The sequence below is a fragment of the Eretmochelys imbricata genome, chromosome 1 (assembly GCF_965152235.1).
Source record: "Eretmochelys imbricata isolate rEreImb1 chromosome 1, rEreImb1.hap1, whole genome shotgun sequence".
In the NCBI taxonomy this organism is placed as follows: Eukaryota; Metazoa; Chordata; order Testudines; family Cheloniidae; genus Eretmochelys; species Eretmochelys imbricata.
The window spans coordinates 135,997,027-136,016,570 of NC_135572.1; the positions used below are offsets into that span (position 1 = coordinate 135,997,027).

A 19,544-nucleotide genomic window follows, 5' to 3' on the forward strand; every position below is an offset into this window, starting at 1 on the left:
GACTCCTTGGCCTGCCTTATTAAACTTGTGCACTTAACTTGCCAGAATTTATGTTCCTTTCTGTTTTTCTCACTAGAATTTGACCTCCAATTCTAAAGGATGCCTTTTTGCCTCTAACCACCTCTTTTACTCTGCTGTTTAGCCACGTGACATTATTTTGGTCGTCTTACTGTTTTTATATATATATCTATTTGGGGTATGAATTTAGTTTGAACCTCTATTATGGTGTCTTTAAATAGTCTCCATGCAATTTGCAGGAATTTCACCTTTGTGACGGTTCCTTTTAATTTCTATTTAACGAGCTCTCTCATATTTGTATAGTTCCTCTTTTTGAAGTTAAATGCTACTGTGGTAGGTTTCTTTGGCACTTTTTCCTTACAATGATGTTAAATTTAATTACATTATGGTCGCTATTACTGAGTGGTTCAGCTATATTCACCAGATCCTGTGCGCACTTAGGACTAAATCAAGAATTACCTCTACCCTAGTCAGAAAAATGGAAGAGTGCCTCAAGCTTATTCTCTCTGATCCTCTCTTTCCAACACATTTTGTCTTATCTTTTACCCTTCCAGCTCTCATTTTCCACCCTATTCTGCCCCTAGTTCTCCTTTCCCTCCTAAATTTACCCTCCTCTAGTTCTCTCTTTATTCCTCCTCACATGCTCTTCTTTCCATCTGGTGGCTGGATCTGGAATGGCTGATGATACTTTCAGTCACAGGACCTAACAGTCCTTCCTGCAAAAGCTGCTCTGTAGAGCTGAGTGTAGTGCAGCACCCCCCACTCCTCACAGACACACACTTTAAAAAGAAAAGGAGGACTTGTGGCACCTTAGAGACTAACACATTTATTTGAGCATAAGCTTTTGTGAGCTACAGCTCACTTCATCGGATGCATGCAGTGGAAAATACATCCGATGAAGTGAGCTGTAGCTCACGAAAGCTTATGCTCAGATAAATGTGTTAGTCTCTAAGGTGCCACAAGGACGCCTTTTCTTTTTGCAAATACAGACTAACACAGCTGCTACTCTGAAAACTGTTTCCTTTATGCCTCTCAGCTGTTGAATAAGAAACAGAGGCCACTTCCACATGAGACATAACCAGCAAGAGTAAGGGGAGTTGCAGATACCTGAAGGTATAACTGCACAGGAGCTCAGCACAGCAGTAGTATAGACATGGAGATAAATAGGCCAGGAAGGAGGCCAGGTGATATGCCGCAGCATTCCACTAAATCTGGAACAAATCCTTGGTTTCAGTAGAATCATCTGGGACCATCTCAGTAAACTAGAATGTCTGATGATTTAGCGCATCATCATTGTTTACTATAGAATGAACCAGCTGATTTTTCCATGATGCTTTCATTAAAATAAGTATTGGCAATTCTTCACCTTGGAGGCATGTGCTGTGTATGTGCATGACCAATAACTGCAGTAAAAATAGCAAAATATAATTGTTTGGCTCTGATACACAACATTGTTTTAAAAATCCCAAACAGTTAACAAATGCCAGGAATAGGATAGCTACTTCAACATAGAAATTCATGTGTCAAAAATTTTACAGTTACTGTACATTGAAAATCATCCATCAGTGCACTGTGGTTGTTACATATTGTGCAGTAAAATATCTGACTTTTCAGTTTGGGGTGTTTTCATTATTTTATTACTTACACATGCATTGCTGCTGTTGCTGTTGCAAACTAGTTGAGATGTCTGAGTGAACAGCTTCACTTATGGCTTTGTATTGATATATTTAATTCGCCTATGTACATTACTTACTATTCATCATAATATGTTTATTTCTCGTCCTGTTCATGTATTTTATGTACTTGCTAAATTTTGTCTCATGGAACTGACCTGAGGGACAGAGACAAACCAAAACATCAACACATTCTTCTTGCATGAATACAGTTTTCCCTATTTTGTGCCCAGCATGGAATATGTTTCGTTTCACCAACAGGTCAGTTATAGGCAGTAAGCATTCGCAAACCTAAAATTGAGGTTGGATGTATACAGATAGGTATATTCTTTTAAACGACCTTATTTTCCAAGCATATGAATGTGGACTCTGATTTGACATGCATTTTGCCAAAGTGACTTTCCTTCCCTTTTCTATTAGTCTGGTACTGGTGTTTTGTGCAGGGTTTATACCTGCTACCTTATTCTGAGCTGCTAAATGTCCCTTTTCCTGAGCATCAGTAAAGCTATATTGTGCATCAGCCCTGCTTCTGAGAGGAGTCTGAGCAGGGCTTGTGAAAAATGGTAGAAACAGTTTTACTTCTCAGAATTTCACAGAAACTGTGATTTGATTGCAAAAAAACGTGCTAAATTGTGAAAATTTCCATTTTCACAGTGAAAACTATTTAACTTAAAACTGGGCCCACTAACAAAAGTTGACCTGATTTTAGCATAAGTTAACAAAAATTGGATCCAATTTTGAAAAGTTAACATAATGAGAAGAATAATGAGACAAGGTATGTGAGGTAATATCTTTAATTGTGCCAACTTCTGCTGGTGAAAGAGACAAGCTTTGGCGCTTACACAGAGTTCTTCTAAGGTCTGGGAAAGGTACACTCACCCCCCTTTTGTCTCTAATACCTTGGGACCTATATGCTATAACAACACTGCGAACAAGAATCATAAAAGTTCAGTAGAATAGTTCTTACTCTGCAACAGTGACATCTAAGTCCTTGATGCTGCAAAGAGGTCCACACATGTAGAGAGCCTCACTGAGGCTTATGAGACCGAGGGTTTATGATTGTGGATCCCTGTGCAGGATCAGGGCTGTAAGATTGTAAATGTCAAATATATGGCTAGCCATGGGGAGCAAAGGAGGTATTCAGTCTTCACCTTTATATCCCCTCCAAACAAACCTCCAAGGGTGTATTACTCCATCTTTGTTCAAAGACCAAACTAACTGAGATACCATATAAGAGCTCTGAGTGTGCTATCTGTTGGCTGACTGGACTATTAATGAAGTTGTCCATGAGAATAAAACCCTAGACCATAGGGAGAAAGGCATTTTTATTTCATTGTCCATACACAAGTAAACATGATACAAGATCAAAAATAAATCTGAACTCTTAACAGAAATAACTGTTATTGGCATTATTTAGGTTGTGCTAGTATTTAGTTTGTATTTACATATTCTGATTCCTCCATTGAAATGGATCCTCACATTTGCAAAAATAGTTCTAATTAGGATGCTTTTATCACAGACAGTGCAAATATCTCACAATGACAGACACATTGCATCAGTGTAAATATCTCCTGCTTAAGGTCATTAACTGAGAATAATGTCTTCCATTTGGCTAAAAGATGGTGCATCAGAAACAAATGAACTTGCCACTCTGTGATTCATTAATCCCTGGTATGCTCAGGCTACAAATATGAAGACATTAAAATGGAAATCACCTACTGCATATCCCTTCTATTTTCTTACTGGTCTTCTTTTGTTAGACATTGGAATTATGAAAGTTAATAAAAACTGTTTTTCTTTTCTGAATTAGTTCATCAGCTTTTAGAATGAAAATACCAAGAGCCAGGTTGATGTGGACATGAAAACAATGAGACACATATGCTATATTATGCCAAAATGCAGAGGCCACACCATTTTTAAAATTCTTAACCAACTGGGACGATTCCCTCCAAATACTTCCCTCCAGTGCAAATTTTCACTGGTTACAAATGGGCCTATAAGTCTGAGGGCAGGTCTGAGGACAAAGGCCACTCTACACCCTCAGGCCTGTCCAGGGTCCCTGGATGGAAGCCAGAGTCCCAGCCCCTCTCCCTTCCTCCACACAGGATATAGGAGAAATGGGAACTCCATGCTGTGCGGGACACAGAGACATGTCCCCTTATCATGCAGTGGTACACTCAGGGCCCCTGCCCAAGCAACCCATTGTGTTACAGGGACTTCATTTTGGAACCATTTAAACCCACAAATAGCTCTGATATCCAGCAAAGTTATGACAATATAATGTAACCCTCCCACCAAACAAGATTTCTGAGATGCTGAGTAGAAGGTGAGAAAACCCACATAGCAATTTTGCCAATATTGTCATATGGCAAAAATTCCTTTCAGCCTCCAGACAAAACTTGTCAATCAGCCTAATCTCCTACATCATACGAGATCTAGCTCTAGGGGGGTGTCTCCTGCCCTTGGTGCAGTCTCTCTTGGGGTTCCAGCTTTCTCCTAACTGATTCCCTTCAATTTGCCTACAGTTAGACCAGTCCATAAACTCTGAACCCAAATTGAGTCTCTCCACCCTTCAACTTGCAGCCTTCTTTTGTTTCCTTGTTTGTTTCTTAGAGGCAGCCTGACGTGGTGCTGTGGCCCCTTTGCTATCCTAGGCCTTTCTGCCTTCCTCACCCTCTGTTCTCCTTCCTTTATAGCTGGGCTTGTTTTCTTTATTGCCAGCCTGATTGCCTGTAAGCAGGGAAGACTCTCCCCTCCCTTCTGTCTTTCTCAGTATGGGGTTTGTAAAGCCCATTATAGGTGGGTAAGGGCAGGGCTGGACCAGAGCCAAATTGGTGATTTACCAGCATTAAGAGCAAGCAGAAACTATCCCTTTTCTCCTGCCTTGTCAGGTGAGTTAGCCGATCAGCCAGCCCCCTCATGGCTCTGCTTTCCACTGCCACCAGAAGTAGGAAGGTCAGGCTCCATTACTTGGATACCCTGTGGGATAGCACCCTGCACACACTGGAGAAGGGAAGGAATGAGAGGGAAACGTCACCCTTTCTCTCTCCCATACACACATACACACTGCAGAGAGGGTGAGGGGAAGTAGAAGGAGTATGTGTAGCACTGCCCCAGCCACTTCCCCTGGGGCATATGCCCCTCACAGATATGCATATATATCCTTCTGGTCATTCACATAGTGTCCGATATCTAGTGACCATGTTGTGTTGGGCCTCTCTAACAAAAAATTGTCCGGAGACTGATAGAGGACTAATGCATTTACATTTGGGCAGTGGGGAAGAATCGTTCTCCTGTGAGAGAGGTAACAGGTTTTATTTCCATGTTTGTTGTCTTGAATTCTCTAGCATGTGGTGATGATTAGACCAGAATAAATTTAAATAGTGGGTTGCACTTTAGATTAGCCCATTTTATTAGCACTTCTTAACTTGTGCAGTATTTTCAGTTATCTGGGGATCCTGAAATGAAACCTGACCTCATTCTAGTTCCCTCTCAAGCTCTCTTGAGAGTATCAAAAGATTTAGATTTAAAAAAGTATCTAAATGGGACCAGTGCACCATTCTTTCTCCCTCTGACAAAAGTGTATTTCAACAAAACTGAATTGCTACAGAGAGTCACACAGCAACAATGCTCCTTTTGCCAAGCCCTGAGGTGCGTCCATTAGAAGATCAGAGAGCCAATGGCCTTTTCCCTAAAGCATGTCAGAGGAAGGTTACAGCTCTGGATACTTTTTACTGTTCACTGGGAACTCATGTGGCTTGTGAAATTTTACTTTTTGTTTTGTTTTTGTTTTTTGCTTCCTTGCATAAATTCTTGCTGTGACCAATAAATTTTGACAGCAGGTATAGGCAAACAAACCCTAGCAAAATAACATCCTGCTATCCCCAAACTGTCCTCTTCCTGAATCAGACTGTATTCAGGCATGGATCTTTACTTTCTCAAGAGATCCCTGGTTCAGGATCCCTGACCTCTCACCCCAATCTTTATAGTAACCAGACTCCTCTCTACATTACTGCTCTCTGTGTTTTGCCCCTGTCACTGAATGTGTGCACCTTGGATTATTTTCCACAGGGGAATTAGCTTGCATTTTTCTAACCTGATTCTCATTTTGTTGTTTTCTGGGTTAATGTTTCTAATCTTTTCAGATCTTTCTGTATTATTTAACAGTCCTCACTGGTTTTTGCAACTCATCCCAATTAGTCTTACCTGGGGATTTCCTATCATATAACATTTCTAATATGCAGCTTCCTGTCACAGCTGTCAGAGAAAGTGCAGATAAGCATGATCCATGAATGTGAGGAAGGGAAACTTGTGTTTCCTGGCTCAAGTTTGGATGTAGGGAACTGGGTTGATGCTATGTTTACTAATAGAATACAGAGCCTTTCACTCCTAGTGCACCCAGTTTGTGTTTGGTCGTATCTGTAATTGCTGCACCTAATGGCTATTCAGTAGTCTGTGTGAAATGAGTTTCTGATGTCAGTCTAGTTTCTAGAAGCCAGGTGTCTACATCACCAAAAATATTTTTTTAATCAGTCTTAACAAAGGCCAAGGACTGGAAGGACATGGAGGCTGAACCAACTCCATGGTTGCTATTCCTGGGCAATGTTTGAAGAATAGTGACAGGGAGTGTTGAAATTATATATTACTGTGCTTTGTGGATAATGGAGTTTAATCCATTCATGCACTAAATTCTCTCTCTTACACACACACACACACACCAATCAACCAACCAACCAACCATTGAAATACCTAATGAAATAACTCTTCAATGACATGGGATGGGATTTTCAAATATGCTCACCATTGGCCTGCCTCAACTGTTGAAGTCAGCAGATGAAATATGAGGCCCATTGAAGTCAATGGCACAACTCCTTTTGACTTCAATAGGGCCCGGATTTCACCCAGTGACCTCGGGAGTGGAGCGGAGGGAGAGGAGGGCAGAGTCAGACCGAAGCTGATTGCTTTTGAAAATCTCCCCTAGGAGCCCTAAGCATGTTACTGATCTCAAATTAACACATCTTTCCTACTGCTGCTAAAAGTGGAAACCTTTTCTTTTTGTTTGAGCAGAAGAAATTTGTTTTAAAAATAGGCCAAATCATCCAGTCATGGCTCAGCCAAAACTCCCGATATTCAATGAGAATTTTTCTTGATTAATGACTGAACATTTGGCCTTGTGTGAACTTGGTGGGGAGTGCAGTGGACAAAAGTACACTGGAGGATTCCTGAATTACGGTCAGTGATGAATTATCTATAATTTTGTACCAGTTTCCAAAAGAGGGAGAATGAGGGAAATATCTCTGTTATTTCTTATAAACACCACGTGCAATTCAGTATATCTATGTTATATCCTGCCAAAGGAGGCTGTAAGGGAAAAACTAGAAAGAAATGAAATAATGGCAAAAGTAAGGTGCTATTTTAGAGAATGCCAAGGGTCCTTGGGGAAAGGAAGGTATTAATTGGGGAATACCCCTTGCTTCACTCCACCTAGGCTGGAAAAGTTTATTCTTCCCAGGCCAAACCTAGGATCAAAGGAGATACTAATACCTTAAAGATGCTGGTTTAGGGAAGAAAGGGGGCTGCCCAGTGAGCAAACTGACAGAAATGCTAGGAGAGACAGAGAGGGAGACACAGGCAGCATGCTGCAGTGAGAGAAGCTGCTTCTGACAATCCAGAAATGGAGGTAACTGGGCTGAATCTAATTTACCAAAGTTCACAAGGAAAGACTAGGGTTTAAGTAAGGGGAAATAAACATAAAGGCCTTTATTGTTTACTCTGCATTCTGTGTACCTTTGGGTGAATAAATAATACTTTGGTTTGAAGAAGATTTTCTGAGTCACTTGAATCAGTCTCAGTCACAGGTTCCCAGAGGAAAAATTACTGGTGCCAAACACAGTTGGGCCTATTGTATTAACACTGTTGGAAAACGGGGGGGCTGCTACCCAGAGATCCAATCTAGGAGTGGTAGGACCACATGGTTCCATCCTAAAGAATAGTGCAGGTAGCAAAACCTATCCCCAGAGGGGGGGTATGCTTAAGAGGGACTAAAAGGGGTCTAAAGCACAGCACGCTTTGGAACCATGACAGTGGTGACACGTGTCTTAGAGATGGAGTCTTGTTAGCTTCTGATGCGTCACTACCAAGTGTTCCATATAGAGTATGTGGAATAGAGGGCAAGTCTGCGTGTTCTTTATGGTGGTGCTGATCTATAAGTGGAAATAAAGTCATATAATGATGCTACAGGGATTGCAAAACTTTCAGAGACTGTGTGTATGTGTGTGTGTGTGAACATTAAACAGTGCAAAAGTTTTCCATTTGGTGTTTGAATAAAAGGTCACTGACTGGTCACTGATCACGGCTCACTCATGCAAACAAGCATGGTTGACAGCAATCAATGAAAAAGCCCCATGAGAAGTTCCCAGTGACTGTGTGAGCACTTCATATTGGTCCAGTCTGGTCGCTGAATAAGGTGCAATCTTTCACTGCATGTGTCTGTATCTACTTAATTTTTCCATACCTCCAGGAATACTATGATTTTCTTTAATTATTCAATTAACAATGCACAGAGCATATTGTCATATACTTGGGGTACCTGACATATCAGAAAATGGAGAGTGTATGTCACAGAGGCAAGAAGGATAGGTTATGCTTTGAGAACTATATGAAATGTTTTATTTATTTCTTCCAGTCTCCTAAATCAGCATTTATCAGTGCTGCAAAAAAGGCAAGATTGAAGTCCAACCCGGTCAAAGTACGCTTCTCCGAAGAGGTCATTATCAATGGCCAGATTTCAGTGAGTACCTCAAGCCATTTTAACTTGAAGAAGGAACAAGACCATTTCAGCGAAAGGCACTCTATAAAGTTCTAAAGGGAGAAAAATGTACAGTAAGCACAACCTTGGTACTGTTGTAGAAAATATAGTAGAGGTTTTGGAGAGGAACATTCTAAAATATCTAAATAAATTAAAGCACATTAATTAGGCCCAGAGCACTACAAAATCTTCAGACTTTTGTAAATGTAATATTTAAAATTCCAGGAGGACTACAGTTCATGTGGCTCATATCTTAATTTAGCATAGGATTTGTTTTTCTTCTGTAGAGTTGTTGGGGTTTTTGTTGTTGTTTTAAAGGAAATTTTGTAACTGGAAAACCTGTAAACTCCAGTGAAGCAGTATGTCAGGAAAACAGATTAACACTAACTTAACCTGAATTTTAAAGAGGTCTTTATCTACTTTAAGTTGTTCTCTCCCTAACCTGTCCCCAGGCAAAGTCAGGCCTCCTTCCAAAGGCACAGCTTTTTAAAGAAGAACTCCTGGCTTGCTTGCTTGTTTTATAAATTGCCAGAAGCTGGTGATCCATTTATGTCTTCCTCTGAGTTCTTTGTTTACATGGAGAAAACTCGTAATTTTCATGTTGTTAATCAGTAATTTCACTTTGAAAAACCAATAATCGCCTTCTGTTTTGTCCCCCATGAATGAATCAAATTTCCTTTTAACATTGCAATCCCCTTCCCAGACTGTCACAATAGAAACGAGCAATATACATTATTGTTTGTGAATGATAATATTTGTGCCAAAACCCCACATCCAAAAGCCCTAAAATATCGGTGAATAGAGCCCGGCAAAATGTTTCAGTTGAATAGTAAATTTGCCAAAAAGTGCAGTTTAAGGGCAACTGAAAATGATGGGGAAAGATTTTTAAGTTGAAACGGTTCATTTCCACATTTTCTAAATTAACCATTTTGACATTTGATTTTGAATCAACATTTTCTAAACAAAATGTCATTTTGAATTGACATTTTGAAATTAAATATTGTTTTGATTTGACTTGACTTTCATTTCAAAAATATTGTTTGAACATTTTTGAATGTTTTTTCAGTCAACCCAAATGAAATGTTTTCATTTCAGTGAGGAAGAAATTAAAAAAATTCCAGTTCCAGTTTGAAATTAGCCATTTTTTTCTGAACCAAAAAATAATTAATTCACTCAATTCTAGTTCAGAATCCAGAGCTGTATTCATATCCTGCTGTTTGACACCAGTCCTCACTGCTACACATTGCAGAAAAGAGTATTGACCAGTTCTATCCCTGATGCATCTTTAGGGATGTCCATGAAGGTACAGCAGGAATGAATTTGACCATATGAGTTTAATTTGACATCATGAGAGGTCAGCCTGTTATACAATGTAACTTTACAGTGATATGATAAATAGTTCCCAAATAGGTATTTTCTAACTGCATCTGCATACATCACATGTTCTTGCAGAACATTATTGCAGAAAACCAAGCAATGGTGCAAAAGGACAGGTAAAACGGGTAAATTTCCAGGGTTTTTGTGCTGCATTCTTATCACTTAAAAACAAACAACTGTATCATTTCCACATGAAAATACAGATCTCTGCTGTAAATGAGGACAGAACTTTCATTATGGTAGTCATTTATTTGTAATCAGATTTACCAATTACAGATGGAAAAGCTAATGATAGCACCATAGTTGCAGCACTGTGGACATGCAGTCTAACAACTGGTGGGTCTGTCACATGCAGCTATCCTAGCTATACTGCATATCACTGGAGTCTCCTGCGGCGAGGCATTGCTAATTCTGCTTTGGGTTTGATCCAACATACCCATTTTCAGACTTACCAGGTGTTCTTCCCTATAGAATACAATTTAGGTTCTTCTTGTTGCATGTGAAGTGTAATCTAATTCACTAATCTGTTTTAACAGGAAACTGTTAAGGACAATTCACTTCTCTTTATGCCAAATGTACTGAAGGTATATCTTGAAAATGGGCAAACCAAATCCTTCCGTTTCGACTGCAGTACTTCAATAAAGGTAGGCTAATCTACCAAACCTCATAATGTACAGTGCCAACGATGCCATTAAAATATTCTTCAAAGCCTTTGTAATAGAAAAACAAAAACTCCAATAAGCTCAGAATTTGAGCCTGAGCCTGGATCATTGTATTGTTCATGGCTGACTTCATAGATGTGTGGAGTAAAGAAGTAATAAGATTCTGCCAATAAAAGCATAATGTTGTGTCAATGAAGCAAAAATAGGAGTGATAATTTTAATGTGACTGCAGCTTAATTAAATTTGCATGGACTTTGCTAAGGTCTGATATTCTGCCAAATGCCAGTTTGATTTGTCAGCAAAGTCAGAAGGTAAGAAGTTTAAGATGTTGGTTGCTAACTGAATATCATCTAGCCTGTAGTCTAGTGAAATCAAGACAGGATAATGACAATAAATTGTTCATGTCAGTGTATTGTCTCCTTTTCTTCAACATATTTCATAGAGAGGCTAAATCACAAGGTGAAGTTGTGACATACAGTTAATGCAAGTAGGGAGTAGAACCTGTTCTGTTCAGTTCTAGGTAGGTTCTTATACTGCACTCATCACCATAATATCTGAATACCTTCCAATAGTGCATTAAGAAACATGACTAACAGCTGTCATGTGTTTGTTCCCGCATGTGTGCAGTAGAGTGTTTTGTTTGGTGATGTCATACACACACACATTGCTTTGTGTTTGTGTTCGAGAAAGCAAGGTTAAAGAAATGCACTTTGCAGTTATAGTGGAAGGGGTGAGGTTTGTGATGGTCCTTAGTTCCTGTGGGAGTTCCTTCCACAGCCTAGGACCAGTGCCCAAGAAAGCTCTGTCAGGATGACTTCTCTCTGTGAAAGTCACACGTGAGTTTTCAAGGTACTATGGTGATGAGGATCATATAAGTAGATAAAGAGTGACTTGAGGGATTTCTTCTTTTCCACTTCAGCACTTGATGTTTTCTATCACAACAGTTTATTCAAAAGTTTCCCATTTTATTCTATCAACATGATTTTCATAGTGATTATTTCATGATGTTCAATCAGTTTGACCTCGGCTTTCTTCAGCTGCTGTGGTAAGGACAGATTTTTACTGAAATGAAGGCAGGGAAATTTTGATCAGTTGATTATAAGGTACTGGGAACTGGGAGAGAAGATTGGTTAGGAATTACTACAAGGTGCTATACAGATTAAAGAGAAAAATGTTGGCTGGTTTTAATAATTGGACACATGCACCTCCTAGCATATTGGGAAAAAGCAATTAGTAAACAGCACATGTCCGTGTCATATTACTTTTCTTTAGCAAACATCTTTCTTCAAATTACTGTTATATTGTTTGTGTTTGAGCACAAATTAGAAGTGTCAATAAGAGTAGATTGACTGGGTAGGCTTTAAATTCCCTCTGAGTCAACACAGTAATAATAGTAACGTACACTATTGTACTAGCTTGCAACTGATTAATTATGTGGTTTATTTTTTAAGATTTATAGACTCCTGTCCAATCGCCAACACACACACTCACACCACTCTTGCACCAAGTTGTTACACTTCCATTAAAAATGATTAATTGATCTATTAATCTATCTAATCAACTTTTGGCCTAATTTCTGTTAAAGTACTTGGATTGTTATTCATCAGATGCTCTCTTTGGTAAATCCTATCCATCTGGACCCTAATGTATATCTAACAATCATTGGGATGGATGTAAATGCTTTAATAATTTCACCAGTACATCATGAATTTGCATTTCAATGTTGATTTTATTTTGTATTCCTCTCTGTCACTGCACTTACTAAAATAACAATAATTGCTGAATGACGTTAATGATCTCGATATGCTTTATAGATCAACATAGAAAGTAAAGTGATAATTAGGGATAGTTGAACAGGTTCGGGTGAAATAAAGATTGGATTTAGTCAATTTAATACTTAATTGTAATTTTAGAAACAATTACACTTGAAATGATCACCCTTATTTTAAGATTTATGTCACTGTGAAAGAGTTTTGCTATAATTCCCACCTGCCTCGCTTTTATAATGAAAACAAGAGCCCAACTTTGGAGGTGCTGCCTAGGAGACATGTCATTATTCTTGACTTTATTTTGATCATTTTTAAATATGTAAATATGCCTCTACAATGAAGGGGTGTTAATGTCTCTTAATAAGAGATTTCACTGCACATTTTTTAAAAAAACCTTCACTATAGGAACAAATCTATTCAGATTCATTGAAATCTGTGGGAATTGTGTCCAATCTCACCCTATGATTTTGTGGTTCCCGCTTTGAAATGCTGGAGAGGTTTATGTTCTGTCTTTTGGAGGGAGATATTGTCTCTTTTTAGGGTGAATCTGAGGTGTGAACATAATTTACACATTCAATTGCCACAAAGAGCATCCATCACTGTAATTTTATATACAACAAACATTTTTCATGCCCAGTTCTAAAAATCTGGTCCCGAAAGTCTGGAGTTTAACTCAGAGAAGCCTAAACTTAAAGGATCTTATTCTGCACTTGTTTCTATCTTGTATAATTGTTTACAGCTGTGCAAAGTGAGAGTAAAACACAATCATTCTGACTTGGAGTATTTAACTTCCACTTTATACTTGTGTAAATGACTAGACAATCTGCAAGGCAATGGAAAATCAGGCCCCAAACCTTTCATGATTTTAATCACATTTTATAAATCCTCTCTTAATTAGGATGTCATCTTAACACTCCAAGAAAAGCTTTCCATCAAGTGTATTGAACACTTTTCATTGATGCTGGAGCAGAGGATTGAAGGAGCTGGAACCAAATTTCTCTTGCTCCATGAACAGGAGACTCTAGCTCAGGTTTGTGTAATAATACATGCAAGTAGATATGAATGATATTAGATAATCATTATGCTCAAATAAATTGGTTAGTCTCTAAGGTGCCACAAGTCCTGCTGTTCTTTTTGGGGATACAGACTAACACAGCTGCTACTCTGAAACCTGTCATTAGATAATCTGTAAATTATCTGTTCCTCCAATTACTTACGTGAATTAATTCAGATGCACTGAATGAAACACTACCAGCAGCTACACATGATTATTGGTGATGATGGTATGACTCTCCCGGAGTGTCAGTTTGTCTATTACCTAGACATCATATTTTGATGCTTTGGTAGCTCATTACAAAAGGATATGAAACTTCGTAAGTTATTATATTTATAGCTAGAAAATATGCATCAAATCCTTTTTCATATCCTGTACAGAACTACTCATAAACATCACTGAGCAGATAAAAAGTTCTATTGCAACAGGCCAGAGAACTTTATTCAGTTTATCGCGACGCGTTGAAATGCCTTATGGTTTAGTCTTTTGCGTCCTGACTGGTTACCGAGATATTTCTGTATAAGTTGAAGCTGTCTTCCTTCTGATCATGTCTCACTTATTTTAGCAAAACTTTCTAAAAAAACGCTTAGGGGTCCTATGGAAAAACAGTTGCAACTCTCAAGGGCCCTGTGATCGTGTAGTTAAAGAGTGTATCATAATGCATATGCACAAAGAGGCCTGTGCAACCTTAAATCTGGTATTTCCTAACTTTGGAGTGCTTGATTAGGCAACCTGAACGTTCTTTTAACATAATTTTGTGTGTGTAGTTCATCCAAAGAGTGTGGGATTTTCAAAAGCACTCAGTGCTGGCCTCGCTCTTTGAAGTCAATGGTAAAGCTTCCATTGAAATCAATGGGAGCAGAGTTAGGCCAACACAGGGGGCTTAAAGAAAATCCCATCCAGAGCTTTTATGTATATACACACATGCTACACCTAGGTATTTGGGAACAGAGATACAGAGAAAGTGCAGGACAAGCTAAAGGTTTGGAGGGTTTTTTTAAGCAAATTACAATATATTACAAAGATTGCTAGAGCAGGACGGTTATTCCTTAAAAGATTTTAATGCTCAGCAAAGCTTCTGTCAATCAATTAATGGAATAATATGATTATAAATTGTTAATATATAATGTTATATTTATAAATAATATAAAATGCTAACTTTCTATCCAGATTTGAATTGAATTTGAATAATTGGTAGAATTAAATGAACTGCATTTATTATGCATTATTCTATGGCTTTCTTCATTGGAGTTCCTACGTCAGTTTACCATCACACACTTGCTACTGACAATATTTTATTGTAGCAGAAGTGGAAAATGACCATTTCATCTGATTGTCCCACAACTTACTTGGTAGTTCGACTTTATACTACCATGTAAATATGCTCAGCCTGCTGTTACTTTTTTAATAAGTTTTATGTTGCCTGTCAAGCAAATAAGTTTATCTCTTGAAGTGGTGGATAACTCTATTGTTATCACGTAGTCTTTGGAGAAATCTCTTGGTCTAGAATCACATAGCTAAAAAAGTGCTTAATTGTGATTGGATCAAATCCCTTTTAAAAATAAGGGGTTTTTTTCCCCCCTGGAACCATCACCCATTGTTTTACTTTCTCAAAAAATTTTCAATAAGATTTTCTTGCAAATCCCTGTCAACAAATGTTCTGTAACTGAGAAAAAAACATACAAACAAAACCTGTTTAATCTATTACTTTGAGGGCTGCCAAGATCAAATACTTGGAAATCATACAGTGAAAGTCTCTTAAAGTGAAGTCACTTTTTTCATGGAACAACTTCACTGTCAATGAAGAATAACTGTAGCCAACAGTTCAATTTGCACATTTCACTGGAAGAATCTGCTTCCACTGTTTTTGCATTTAGATGTGTTTCATGTCCTGATAACTCTTCACCTGCTCCTGGTCCCACAAACATACAAATTTAAAGACGGACAAAGTTCAATTTTCATTTTGTCAAACCTAATGAGGAGCTTGATCCAATGCCCATTGTTAAGTCAATAGAAGTCTCTCTATTGACTTAGGTGGGCTGTGGATCAGGTTTAAGGTGTCTAAAACTAAGAATAGCATTCAAAATCCAGTGTTTCAAAGTGCTAATAAGATGATTGCACTCTTCTAGGTGACCCAGAGACCAAGCTCCCATAAGATGAGATGTTTGTTCAGAATCAGCTTTGTCCCAAAGGATCCCATTGACCTTTTAAGAAGAGATCCAGTTGCTTTTGAATATCTATATGTACAGGTAAGTGAAAACATAACCAATCTTAGCATAAGCTAAGAAAACGTGTAGATGGCAACTTTGAATGTACTTTTTCGTTTGTGCTTTCACAGATAAAAATGGGATGGTTCTGATTTTTAAATATATTGGTTATGTGTCCTAAACCCACCACATTCAGAGAGATGCGCAGGTGTTTATTTTCCAGCAAAATCCCTAGCCCCTCCAAGTCCTCACAAAAATACTTCTTATATGCTAATGCTATGGCATCCTTCCAAAGAGTGTTCAGCTCTAGGAGGCTTAAGGAAGTGAGCCGGCAGCACTTCTCTCCAATTGTTTCTTGTCCTGTAATGTCATTCATGGAAAATCTCTTGGAGGGTGAGAAAGATGGTGCACACACAGCAGGGATGCAGGCAGAACATGGTTGTATCAAAATCCACATGCCATTTGCTCTTGGGCAGCTACCTGGATTCTTCTGAGGCATCCAGACTTTCATGAATACCCAGCACTTCTGAGAGACATAGCCTACTGTCAGTGTAATGCCACCTTTCAGTGTGGGGTTAATCCATAATGCATCCATCTTTAAAATCAATCCATAAAAGCTTGTTTATGCTTTGCTTTTTAAGTCAAAGATATTTGAACTTGATGCTCCCTCCCCTGGTTCTTTGGCAGAGCTGCAATGATGTGGTTCAGGAGAGGTTTGGACCTGAGCTGAAATATGATATTGCTCTGCGGCTGGCTGCATTACAAATGTACATTGCGACTGTGACCACCAGACAAACTCAGAAAATCTCCCTCAAATATATTGAGTAAGTATAACATATAGAGCATTCCTCAAAAACAAAGGTTAGATAGTGTTTGTAGGTCTTTTGCATGTTAGTCAATTGGTCTGTCTGTCTGCATATCCTGATTTTAGGTTTGTGTGCTTTCAGTGCACTTTTAATTCTCATATTGCACTTGCCCATCTATTGACTAAACCATGCTTAGCAACATGGCCTCTACCTGAAACACCAGCTTTAAACCTCTCTTCCTCTGAGATTGCCACAGACCCCGGAGCGCTGAGCTGGGAGCCTCATGTGATCCCTATGGCTAATTTGGAAGTGATTCCGCTTCACTTTTGAGGGAGCAACATTTACAGCTCTCCCCGTCTGGAAGGATGGTCAGCACAACACAAGGACCCTGAGGGGGAGGTGCAGTTGCCAACTTTGAACTGATTAATCCTTGACTGTTGCATACCAACAGTGTCTCCAAATGTACAGGTTGTATACCACATGCTGAGCTAAATTGCCTTCTCAGTTACCGCTGTGCAACCTTTGGCCCAATGTGCTCATAGTTGGGTGTAATATGAAATATAGGTCTAAAAAACCCTAATAAAGAACAAATAAAACAGAGCAAGTAAACCCTTGCCATTGTGCCTTAACAAATGTTCCTTACAGAAAATGTAGAATTGTACCACAGTTTATGTGTATATTCCTGCATCTGTTCATAAGTTGGAGGTGAGGAACTAAAGATTAAAAATGAGAGGAATCTCTGAGTCTCTGAAAACAGCGTGGAAAATCCCTGGGATAGAAAGAGCCTCACACCGCAAATGTTAAAGCATCTTATTTGTCTATGAAACAGTATGTACTCTGAGTACAGAAAATAGCACAACTGGTGCCTTCACCAACTCTCCCTGTGCTTTCAGGCTTTCATTTACTCAGCATCACAGCTACCATCTAGTCCTAGATAAATAATCAACACAGGAATGTGAACTTAAAGATATGCCTTTTATTGCAGAAAAGAATGGGGATTAGAGACTTTTCTTCCATCTGCTGTGCTGCAAAGCATGAAAGAAAAGAACATAAAGAAAGCACTTTCACACCTTGTCAAAGCAAATCAAAACCTAGTTCCTCCGGGTAAAAAGGTATTTGCATCTTAATGGAAAATATATTTTAAAGACCAGAGAGGACTGCATGCACGGGAAATGTTTAAACTTAGTTCTTTGGAGAAATACCTAGCCAGTATATTTTCAAAGATGGTTAGACTGTATAACTTTCAGTGCCTATTACCACATTTCCAAGAACAATTGAAAATAATTAATTATACTCCAGCTAAACCATCTCCTCATTTTGAGAATGGTGGAAAATTGATGATTAACCACCAGGGTATGCCCAGGATTTTTAAAATTCATTTAGCACCTGTTGTTAACGGCAAACCTGTTAGAGAATTACGTTCTCTCTGCGTAATGCTCTAAGCTATGTTAACCTGTGAGCCTGGCACAGACATAAGACATTTTCATGGTACTACAGGATGATTTGCTCTGGTGCTGCAGGGTAAAGTGACCACAGTTGGCAAGATGTCACTTGATTAATTATCTCCCTTATTGTAACTGAATCTTCAGTGTTGTTATAATATGCCTAGTCTTGGTATTAAGCCTTTGCTTCAACCGGGAAAACTGTGAGGGAAAATGTCTATGGACATTTGTCTGTGGAAAACATCTATGCCATATGTATGCAGCTTTAAGTGCTTTTAGATACAGAGACCCGCTGTGAATGGCAGAATACCAACAGCTTGATCCAAAACCTATTGAACTCAACAGAAAGACACCCATTAACTTCAGTGGGCTTCAGCTCAGGACCCAAGAGACGAACATAAATCTGTGTTTATTTTAGTACTGCTAAATGTTAGAGGTTAACTAGTTGCCAAATTTTTAACTGAACAAACCAATGTGTACGCTTTACATAGCTGCAGCAAAAGCTGAAATGGTGTCAGCTGTATGTATTTTATCCTAATAGTTCAGGTATGTTTGAATCCATCCCTGCTGCTGGATTCCCAGCTGGCAATAGTGGCCCACAATAGCTTACACTATCTTCAGTTAGGACGGAGATTACAACGCTGCCTCCCTGATGCACTCCTTGTCAAAATTATCTATGCTTTTTGTTACCTTCAGATTGGGCTGCTATCATGTGCTCTGCTGAGGGCTGCTCTTGAAATGCATAGTACAGCCCCCTGCATGTTTAGCAGGACAGGCCAATGTGAAAACAACCCTGGTGCTCTGTAGTGGCTACCAGTCCACTCTGAGAGTAAATCCAGGAAGTGGTTATCATCTATAAATTTGGTTTCCTTCAATGATTAGGACCCTGCCTATCTCAGAGGTTTTGTCTCCTTTTCACAGCCATTGTGTTCCACTTGACTACTCTAGCTATCTGTCCCCAGGGCTGAATGCCCACTGAAGGATAGGAGAAGACATTTTCAGTAGAAGGCTGACCACTAAAGCCTAAATCCGGAGACTTTTAGGATGCAATGCATGATAAATGTATTTATTCAAATTTTCATAATATGGGCATGTGGTACACCGGTGGGCAGGGTGGAGTGGTAAAATCATAGAAATATAGGGCTGGAAGAGACCTCAAGTAGTCATGACCCTGTAAACCTAGACCATCCTTGGCAGGTGTTTGTTCAACCTGTTTTTAAAAACCTCTAATTTTGGGGATTCCGTAGCTTCCTTTGGAAGTCTATTCGAGAACTTAACTACCCTTATGGTTAGAAAGCTTTTCCTAATATCTAACCTAAATCTCCCTTACTGCAGATTAAGCCCATTACTTCTTGTCCCACCTTCAGTGGACATGAAGAATAATTGATCGTTGTCCTCTTTGTAGTAGCCCTTAACATATTTGAAGACTTCTTATCAGGTCCTCCCTTAGTCTTCTTTTCTCAAGACTAATCATGCCCAGTTTTTTTAACCTTACATCATAGGTCAGATTTTCTAAACCCTTTTTTCATTTTTGTTGCTCTCCTCTGGACTCTCTGCAATCTGTCCACATCTTTCCTAAAGTGTGGGGCCCAGAAATGGACACAGTACTCCACCTGAAGCCTCACTAGTACTGAGTAGAGCAGGACAATTACCTCCCATGTCTTAGATACAACACTCCTGTGAATTCACCTTGTAATGATATAAGCCTTTTTTGAAGCTACCTCACAT

At 39.0% G+C, this 19,544-nt stretch overlaps 1 protein-coding gene across 1 annotated transcript in view; it reads left to right on the forward strand.

Annotated features, from left to right (window-relative positions):
* The window catches only part of FRMPD4 (FERM and PDZ domain containing 4), a 403,801-nt gene that overhangs the window by 370,215 nt on the left and 14,042 nt on the right, over positions 1-19,544 (forward strand). Inside the window, exons 6-11 of the mRNA XM_077815620.1 lie at positions 8,377-8,481; positions 10,413-10,520; positions 13,206-13,337; positions 15,491-15,610; positions 16,256-16,392; positions 17,360-17,486. Coding sequence (XP_077671746.1) covers positions 8,377-8,481; positions 10,413-10,520; positions 13,206-13,337; positions 15,491-15,610; positions 16,256-16,392; positions 17,360-17,486 — 729 coding nt within the window. The remainder of the gene's footprint in view (positions 1-8,376; positions 8,482-10,412; positions 10,521-13,205; positions 13,338-15,490; positions 15,611-16,255; positions 16,393-17,359; positions 17,487-19,544) is intronic.